The sequence below is a fragment of the Mus caroli genome, chromosome 12, assembly GCF_900094665.2.
Source record: "Mus caroli chromosome 12, CAROLI_EIJ_v1.1, whole genome shotgun sequence".
NCBI lineage: Eukaryota > Metazoa > Chordata > Mammalia > Rodentia > Muridae > Mus > Mus caroli.
Window position 1 is genome coordinate 34,346,551 of NC_034581.1, and position 10,823 is coordinate 34,357,373.

Genomic DNA, 10,823 nt, shown 5'->3' on the forward strand with positions numbered 1-10,823 from the left:
AAAAAAAAAAAAAAAAAAAAAAAAAAAAAAAAAAAAAAAAGAAAACTGAGCAGAAGCAAGGACTTTGCTTTCTGAAGCCAGGGAAGGAACCCATCACTGGGGAGAGTTTGTTATTTGTATTTTAAGGCAAAAAATTTATGACAAAGTATTTTTGTTTGAAGGTACTTATTTAGCAATTCTTTAAAAGTTATTTATAGAATGCTTGGTAAAACTACAAAACCATAGCATTTTTAAACTACAGACCTATAAGAATTTAAATCATTGTATTTTAAAGTAATAGACTTTTTCATTTTAGTGTGAATAGAGGATAATCTTTAACTTTGATATCGTAGCAGTTAGTTATATGTAGTTTAATGCTATAACTGTATTTTAAATGCTTTATTTTGGGGTGTAACAATATTATTCAATGAACAGAGATCAATATGAGTTATTTCCTTTGATATTGGGACTGTGTTCCCAATTATAGCCACTAGATGGCAGGGCTACATTACTTAATATGAAGAGAGCTATTTTAAATATGGGACTAGAGAATTTCACCCCCTGTAAAGAACAATTGTAAAAAAGAAATTTCACTTCTTTCGTGCTTTTATAAACATATACTACAAACATTTAAAATAGTTTTTAGTAAAATGGATAACTCCTGTAATATGCGATCACCGTGTACAGCAGTAATAGTCTCATGTTCTATAAGACATAGCAAATGTTTGAAAAAGCAAGAAAAGAACTAAGACCCTTGAGTGATGAGAGCCACTGATTTTAGGAAGTGAGACTCAATTCACTGCAGCAAGCAGTTAATGTGCTACCACTCACAGAGAGCTCGATTTATGACACTGTGTGCCCTCCTTCTCCCCTACCTTGGCGTTAGGCTATTATTGTATCTGAGTGATTCATCTTGAAGTTGGCCACTCATAAAAACTCTGCCTTATTACATTGTCCTAGATATTCCTGTGTATTGTCAGTTATGATCGTGGGGAATGGATGCTAATTAACCATATGTGTTAAATGCCATAGTATATTTGAAAGTGACTGCAGTGCCATCGAAATGACACAGACAAGAGTGGTCTCCTGGGTGAGCTTGATTTGAATGGGAACCATGGCACTGATGATTTTATTGTACTTCATTGGGTCTCTTCCACACACTTCATCCAGCTTCCCCATTTTCAAGAGTGTAGATTCTGCTACATAAAATCTCAGGATCTGATGCTGACCAAATTAGTAGAGAGTGGATACAATATATTTTCTTGTCCAAGAGATTCTAGAGACTTTACAAATTTCAAAACAAACTAATCAGTAAAAGGACAAAGTATCGCAGTGAAAGGAAATTAGGAGTTTTCATAGCTTTATGAGTTTGGTCATATTTATTCATGTAGATATGCCCTCCCTTATCAGGATTTGTCAATGAATAAAGTGGACTTTTGTTCATTTGCTTCTTTTCTATTTGTTTGTTTGTTTGTTTTCTGGGTTGAATTTTTGCTAGACTCTTATATGACTCAGATTTATAAAAAAAAAAAAAAAGAATGAAAATTTTATCTCCCAAGGATATTGGTATACAAGGTTTACTTGAATTTGTTAATAATAATAATAAGCTTCATCTTCACCATTTTACATCTTGAAGCATAGAAACAAAGCTTTGTTTAGAACATTCAAAAAGAAAGGACCTAATTTCACTAGAATTCACTTTAGAATATTATCCTTTTGAAATCCCGACAGACAGACAAGTTCTGTGTGCAGGTCTCAAAGGTTTGAGCTCTGTAGACAAACTTCCACAGGGATGGAGACACACTGAGCACTGGCCCATGGATTCTAGCTGGACCTTAAACTTGGCTCTGACAGTACTCAGTAACTGGTGCTATTGACTCCAGCAAGCCTTGCTCTCCTTGTCCATTTTCCTGAGAGCCCTACAAGTGCTGTGTGTGGCTTTATCCCCAACAGGCACAGAAGTTTACTTAACACACTTTAAGCATCATCAGTGAGTACAAGAGTGGCCTGAACTTGCAGGAAGCTCTCTGGTCTCTGACAGAAACATAATACTATGGCTAATCTTTTCTAAAGTATCGGTGAATAAAACTGCTACTTTTTGTTAATAGCCACTGCTTCTTTAGAAACTTTTGTATTAATAAATACAAAAGCAAAACCAAGAAAAATTTTATTTCTTGAGATAATTTCATACACACACACACACATGCGCGCGCACACACACACACACACACACACACACACACACACACACACACACATATATATATATATATATATATATATATATATATATATATATATATATATATATATATATATATATATATATATATATATATATGATGATCAGATTTACTCCCGATTTCACCTCCAGTTCAACTCAGAGCAATTTTCACATGCATGGGTATAGGGCCATGCATTATAACAGGGGTAATCTAGTCCACCAGTGGCCATAATCCTAAAGAATGAATCCCTAGCATTCGTTGAAGTTATCAACCTGGGTGTCGTGACCCTTTGATGGGGCTGACCATCTCTTTCACAGAGATCATCTGGCACCATCAGAAATCACAAATATTTACATTGCAATTCATAATAGTATTAAAATTACAGTTGTAAATACCAGTGAAGATAATTTTATGGTTGGTGGCTACCACAACATAAAGAACTGTATTAAATGACTGCAACATTGCAAAGGTTGAGAAGTACTCCTTTAGCAGGCCTCAGTCACCAATAGCATCCCAGTTCAGAATGAGATCTCACGAGCCATCCATACCTGAATATTGGCTGCCTTGATATTTGTGAATCTTGTGCATGTTTGCACATATGCTGTTGAGTTCAGAAGTGTAATAGCCTGGATGTCCAGAAGATGGTATTTCATAACGCTCTTCCTCATACGTCAGCTCATGAACTGTTTCCATGTTTTCTTCTCAATTCATGTCCCTTGAGCCTTGGCATGGCAGGGATAAAAGTCTCCCGTTTAGGACTTGGCACTCACAGTCACTTACCTTTAACACTTTTTCCAGCTGTTTGAATTGACTATTGCCTGTTGCAAAAAGAGGTGTTTTGACAACAGTTTAAAGATGTCCTCGAGTGCTTGTATAAACATAAATATTTTGAAGACAGTCTGGACCCTTTAGCCAAACAGCCATAGCAGGGAGAACCTCAAGGTCTTGATTGTGTACCTGGATGTGGCCTCTTTTAGGCTACGCTGCATTTGAATGGAAGTTTTTTCATCTCATTACATGGTTTCAAAGAAATATGATAATTAGTCTTTATATGTAATATATACTATGTGTTTGATTAAGAACATGGAAGGGTGTTTGATTAAGAACATGGAAGGGCACATTTTTCTTCTTATTTTTGCTTGAGTTAATAACAATGAAGTAATACATTGCCTGATGAGATTTAGAGGCAACAGGCAGAGATGTGCTTTGACTAAACTAAATCCTATTTCAAAACTGACATTCCACCTTCCAGGTAAAAGTTAAAAAGTATAATTTGCTTAGGAAGTTTTCCCCCACTCTCCATACATGAATCAATCTATTAAGAAGTTACAAAACCAAACAAGATTCAGAAGTTCATTACAAGTTATTAAATGAAACTTAGTATAATACTTTGCAGTACGACATGGTAGACACTTTGATCAGAGCCCTGGGGATGGCAGGGCCCTTTTCTGAGTGCAGAAAGTAGTCCGGGAATTGGCAATTGACTGACTGGGCCCAGATGTCAATACATCTCTCAATACATTATTTTTTCCCTAGACTTAATATAACCCAATTTTATTGTCAGTCAAAACAGTTTCCTTTTTACTGATGATGTAATAATTCAGAGATAATTGGACAGGATAATGCACATTATCTAACAATGAAACTAACTTGCAACGTTCACTATTCAATGTTCTCAAGGTACTTAATGGGGTGTGGGGTTTGGCCTGGGAAGTCAGTAATATAGCTCTTTAAAATCTTTGACAATAAACATCATTTAGAGCAGTCTTGGTTCACTTGAACATTATCAATATACTGGGAAATAATGCCCAAAAATGAAACTTTTGAAAACTTTAGAATAAACAAGCAAATAAGAAAAAAGAAATCAAAAGGCTTTTTTGTGGGGGAGAGGCATCTCTCTGGCTTTGAGACTTAACATTTGGGGAAGTGTAACTACTAACTCTTCCTAATGGTGGCCTTTCCCAGGCAGCACTGAACCGTCTCCCCTGAAATAGTCACAGAATAGGGTTATCTCTGGCATATAGAAGAAGAAAAAAAGGCAATATTTTATGAAATAACTAACACTGGAACTAGACACATTGTCTTAATTCTTTAGGCTGCAATTTTTTGATGTTATAAATTTCTACACCGTGATCGTAATAATATTTGCTGTTTATATAACACCAGTTCTCAGGGAGCTAAATTATCTTCACAGGTGTTGTGTAATGAAACCTCACACTATGGCCTGAGAAAGAAAGTGAGTGCCTTTATTTTCTCAGACAGAAAATAGAAGGAAGACCGAGGCAGCGTCTTCACATTTGCACAGTGGGCCCTGATGCAGGGCTTTCCAGTTCTTTGCTCATTCCCTTAAAAAAAAAAGGAAACAAATTCCTTTCTTGCTAATAAATATGTATTTGTTATAAAAACATTAATAGGAATATATTCTGCTGATAGAATGAGACTGACTCTTTTTCTTCTACCAAGTTTACAATCTCAATAAGACAAGACAAGACATGAAAATCCAGAGAGCCGGGTGCAATTTGCACTACTAAGAAGCAGTTGGCGCTTGGTTTCCATTTCTCCTCTGAAAGAGGCCACATACATATTTCATCTCTGGTATATTTGGGCAGTGCATCGGTCTAAGAGCTATAAAGCTATTTAATTTTTTTTTTTTTTTGGTAAAGCATTTTTATGCCCGGTAATGGATTTGTATATCACTTGCAGCCTGTAACATGGCTAAGTGTTCTGATTGACAGAACACCCACGTTCAGACTTGTTTACTTTTTGATAAGGAAAATGCCAGCTGACTTCATCCATATGTGCTCTCTAACAGGATGAGGCATATTCACATGGAATGGACAATCGCTTGAGATGAAATGACAAGGAGTACAAAAACAGCAATAAATGTGAAAAGTCCAATGTTTCTCCTTCAACTTGAAAATCTTTTAAAGCAGTAAACCACTACAGTGCACTGTCTCTTTCAAATATTATTAAAAAATCAACAGTCTCATATTAACACTTCTACATCAAGATGTTTAAGTTTTAATATGATGGAAATAAAGCTATAGATTATAAAATATAGCCAAGTTAAACATGTATTATCCTACTAAAATTATTATAACACATCCAAACCAGCCCTGGCTAAGAAATAACAGTGAACGTTATTTTTTAAATGGTGAATGAAAATGTTTAAAACCCTGTCTCCTGATGTGGTTGCCAAGAGAATGATCTCCACTTACTCAGTGCTTTTGTTGAAACTGTCTCACTCCTTTACCCAAAAAGACAAACTTGAATATTGCTAAGAAATGGAGAGGGGTCTGAGATTAACCTAAGGTTGTAGGTAAGGGATCAGCTCACTGCAGCTCCCTCGATACCTGAGAATCTCTGGGCCAGAGACAGTTGGTATATGACTCACAAGATAGCAAGCAATAGGCATTTCACAGCTCAGCTGGGGTTGCCTTTCTCTCTTAGTCTAAGGAGATGAAAGAATGTGAGCCAACTAAATGCAACACTTAGTATCAGAGCCCAGTTCCAATGGCTTAGGAAACCAAACCTCTCTGTAGGGCAGAAGTCTGTGTAGCCTGGTTTTATTAGCATGGGTACCATATAAGCTTGTCCTCTCATCTGGATAGAGTTACATCTCCATAGTGCAGGGTCTTCAGTCATCAATTGTATTTGAAATGGCTGCTTGGGACAAAAACCAAGGCAGTGTTTCTGCCATCAAAACTTGCTAAACTTCAAGGGGCCGTTGACAAGTACCTCCTAGGAGGCGTGTTCATTAATGTTTCATCTTATGATGCAAATTTGACATTTCTTATTCTAATGTGAGAAGTAGTTACTGTGGATTCGTAGATATTATAAATCAGTGTCCTGGCTCTCACTGTGGCTAGAAGCATTATTATTAATATTTTATTATTAATAAAAATAAGATGATATGAGCTGTGCTATCTTTCTATAGTGCCCTTACAATAAGATATGCAATTACATCACATTTTTATGTCTTACAAACCTACCCTCACTCTAAATTTGGGTTTTTTTTTCCCAACACAAATCCACAGTTAAGTCCCTACAAGTTTCAATTTCTTTATTCATTTGTTTATGGAATTGTGCTAAGCATGAGCTACTCCATGGCTACGAAGGCATGCCCTTGTGTTCAGAGAGAGTTCTGTTTGGCCGGTCATCGTGGAGGTTGCTGGGTACATTAGACAAGATCTCATGGGTCACTATAGTCTCTCAGATTCATTTCAGCATCTTGCCAGGCAAGAACACTTTGGTTTTCCTGAAGTCTCTGTGGCACTCTTGTACTTGAGAGAGCCAAGATGAAGGAACAGATTGTCTGCACACACATCAGTCCTGCCTGAGCTCGACTGGCATTTGCAGAGTCCACTGTTTATTTCATTAAAGTGAAATCTGTTTCTTTCACGTCTTCTGCAGAATGTGAAGGATGATGGACAGCATGTGTGGCGACTCAAGCACTTTAACAAGCCCGCCTACTGCAATCTCTGCCTGAACATGCTGATTGGCGTGGGGAAGCAGGGCCTCTGCTGCTCCTGTGAGTTCACTGGCTCTGCCTGATGTCATCACCTTGCTTGAAGGGGAAACTGAGCTCATGCAGCTCTCCTGTTTGTGTGTCATAGCCCAGGACAGGATGCTTATTATACATCTTTCCCTGTAGCTGCTCAACGTTCAGGTCACTGGCCAATTTCCTTTCAAAGGAAATAAATGATGTGTTCCAATTCCATGGGTATTTCTTTGTATTGTAGTTTAAATTTTAAGTATTTGTGCTTCTCATTTCTCCTTGGAGTATTTAGACATTTTTCACTGCTTTCTCATATATTCCCCTTATAAGTTAACCATTAGAGCTCTAGGTTTTACATATTTATGGAGTACAAAAGTGGGGGGTATGTGGATGAGTGGGGGTGTGTTCTCATGTCTATGCTTGCTCATGTGTATGTGTTCATAATCTAAAATTAATATCTAGTGACTTTCTCCATTGCTCCCACCTTATACATGGACGCAGATTTTCATATTGACTCATATCTCAACTACTTTACATTGCATCCTATTGCATCTGGGAGACTCTCTACCTCCAGTACACTGTACTCACAGATGGTCAATTTTTTAAATGAGTTCTTGAGATCTGAGTTATAGTCATTGGTAGCAAGTGCTTTGCCTGCTGAGTCACCTCCCTAATACCTCTGGGATGTTACTTTACATAAAGGAAATTCTTCATATGAATATCAATATTGGAATGTAAGGCATTATAAGTCATGTTCATTTTGATATTTTCAGTTTCCTTGTCTTGCAAGATTTATTTTATTCTTTTTATTCTTTTTTTTTCTTTTTTCCCTTTATTTTATTTTTATTGGATATTTTCTGTATTTAAATTTCATTTATTTATTTTTTATTAGATATTTTCTTTATATACATTTCAAATGCTATCCCAAAAGTTCCCTATACCCCCTCCCTCTGCCCTGCTCTCCTACCCACCCACTCCCACTTCTTGGCCCTGGCATTCCCCTGTACTGGAGCATATAAAGTTTGCAAGACCAAGGGGCCTCTCTTCCCAGTGATGGCTGACTAGGACATCTTCTGCTACATATGCAGCCAGTCCTGTTAGAAATTTGCTAACAGAGTGTATGTAAATATGTGTGTAAGTTAATTTATAAAATCATCTAGTACTGATTTAATCCATATTATTTTTACCTAAAATAAAGTTTATAGTCTCTGAAATAAGGTTAAGTTCTCCACTGATCCAGCAATTCAGCCACATCAAATTCTGCTATGCAATATGCTTTAAAATTTTTTTCTCCAGGTATATTATTTAACATTAAGAATTATACTTAAGCCGGGCGTGGTGGTGCACGCCTTTAATCACAGCACTCGGGAGGCAGAGGCAGGTGAATTTCTGAGTTTGATGCCAGACTGGTTTACAAAGTGAGTTCCAGGACAGCCAGGGCTACACAGAGAAACCCTGTCTCAAAAAACAAAAAAACAAACAAAACAAAACAAAAAAAGAGAATTATATTTAATGTCAAAAATGTATATAATTTATAAATGAATGGGATCTTTTTAAGGTTATATAACATTTATGAAATATCACATAAGAGAAACATTTCTGATGGTCATGTTGGTAGGTCCAGATATACTAGAATAATATCCATGTCAAAACAAACAAACTAAACAATAACAACAAAATGATCTCAGAACTTCTATACATTTTTAAGGGAGTGACTATTTTGAGGCAGATATAATTGTCTGAAACAAGGTAACTTTCAAAGAAGGGGAGTGGTATAGTAGAAAAAGATAGGTTTTTGCTGTTTACAAAATGGTTATTAGGGGAAAACTCATAATATGAGTACTATTATAAAATAAAATAAAAGATATGTGTTCTTTGGCTGTGGTCAGAACTCACAGACAGGATATCTTAGAGTTTTATTAATAAACACCATGAGCATTACATATATTTCATTCATATTTCAAGAAGTAGATTTTTAAGTTGTTGTTCCGTTTCATTTTAAAAACTTTTTCTGTATATTTATGAATTCTGAAGTGGAAGTCTTCTCATATACAAGTGCATGTGACCCTACTAATATTTAGAGTGAAACCACGAGATGCAGAGATGCACCCCAAGTGTATTTTTGTTTTGTGGCATAGATTATATACATACATTTATACATACATTTACTAGTATAAATGTTTTTTTCATATATATATATTTGTTTCCTGGCGCCATATGTTGCCTAGTGAAAGTGGTTGTTTGAAGAAACAATATCATGATGGAAAATGAAGGCTGAACTTCCCTGAAAGTCTGGCACGGATGATGGAATCTATTCTCCAGGAGTAGACAAATCTCCCATTTAACGTTTAGATAAGCCAATAGACAATGCAGTATAAGCACCCAGACATCTACTCCCATGCCTGCCAGCTGCTCTCATGCCTATACTTTATGAAATATAGACCTCTTCCTTCTAGCAAATGACACAAAGCCACTTGGCAGTCATCAATTTGTCTTTAATATTTTTGTCATCTGGGAATTATTGTGAAAAATTTGAGCAAGGACTGATTTAATTAAGCATTTCCTGTTCCTGCTACGCCATGACAGAGGAGCCTTGCCTTCTCATATGCATACTATTTCCTGTACTAATTGGCCGTTTGCATTCCATGATAAAAACAGCCGACTTGGACTTTTTTCCTTGATGCGGCTGATTGGATTGATTAGAGAACAGTGGATGCGAAATGAGCATCTGTTAATGCCACTCTTCCCTCGTAAACGTGCAATCAGGACCAGGGTCAGCTCTGAATCTGTGTACCTGTTTCCTTTCAGTCTGCAAGTACACGGTCCACGAGCGCTGTGTGGCCAGAGCCCCGCCCTCCTGCATCAAGACATATGTGAAGTCCAAGAAGAACACGGACGTAAGTCTGGCCACACAGGCTTTCCACATGTGTCACCATGGATAGCGCCCCTTACTGCCCTGTTATTCTGTTCTAGGTCATGCACCACTATTGGGTCGAAGGCAATTGCCCTACCAAGTGCGATAAGTGCCACAAAACAGTGAAATGTTACCAGGGCCTGACGGGGCTGCATTGTGTTTGGTGCCAGACCACAGTGAGTACCATGATAGCACTGTACCGGAAGGCCATCAATGCTGGAATAAATCACCCAAAACCTTGGGTGGGGTGGTGATGGGGTGTTCTTATTTCATCTGCGAGAGAATCAGATTTGTCCTCATAGGACTAAGGATTTTAGAGATGGTGACTTCACATGCTTTTCACAGAAGGGCCCATGGAGTGGATTCTAGCATTTCCCAGGAAAGCAATCAGAAACCACGAATGAGGGTGGGCAAACAGAAGAGGGCCATTACTGCCACACAAAACCATTTTTTCCACATTTGTTCCTTACCTCCAGCTATTTTGTGAACCAAAGTTCTAGGCATTTAATTCCTGGGTTGTTTTTTAAGAGAATGATGGGTGTTACAGATAATGTAGTTTGTTTTGTGAAATAACTTTTCATTCAGAGGTTTTGGTGTAGTGATAATTAGGGAAAAAGAACAATGGCCAAAGATTTAGGATACCGTAACCTGGTTGACTGTCAAACTGTTTCAAATGAACTTGGGAATAAACACAGTTATTAGATGGCACTACTATATCTGTTTAATTTCTGAAATTAGCATAAACAAACATTTCTTCCTTTTGAGCAGAATAGCTTCTTAGTCCTTCAGTTCTTTGAATACTTTTTACCAGAATAAACAGCAGAGGGCACTGTAATAGTTGGCAAATCAGGTTATGGTAGAGCTACAAGGTTCTGTCCAAACCTACAGGTTAAAAAGTGTTCTTAAATGACACGAACAGAGAGAGAGGAGAGAGACAGACAGAGAGAGAGAGAGAGAGAGAGAGAGAGAGAGAGAGAGAGAGAGAGAGAAATTTTAAAAATCAAGTTGAGTTACATTTCCAACTGCAATTAAGTGTTTGCAGATTTGAAGAGTTTGTTTATTATAATAAAATGTCTAGCAATTGCAAGAACATATCAATGCTCAAGTTTAAAAAAGACCATAACAAAACAATTATATATGTTAAAAATATATTTGGCCTCGAACTCTTGAAAAACCAATATATATATATATATATATATATATATAT

At 36.9% G+C, this 10,823-nt stretch overlaps 1 protein-coding gene across 7 annotated transcripts in view; it reads left to right on the forward strand.

Annotated features, from left to right (window-relative positions):
- Dgkb (diacylglycerol kinase beta) overlaps positions 1 to 10,823 on the forward strand; it is a 710,085-nt gene that overhangs the window by 239,390 nt on the left and 459,872 nt on the right. For all 7 annotated transcript variants that reach the window (XM_029484790.1, XM_021178688.2, XM_029484791.1 and 4 more), the window contains 3 exons: positions 6,618 to 6,735; positions 9,511 to 9,599; positions 9,676 to 9,792. In XM_029484790.1, coding sequence (XP_029340650.1) covers positions 6,618 to 6,735; positions 9,511 to 9,599; positions 9,676 to 9,792 — 324 coding nt within the window. The remainder of the gene's footprint in view (positions 1 to 6,617; positions 6,736 to 9,510; positions 9,600 to 9,675; positions 9,793 to 10,823) is intronic.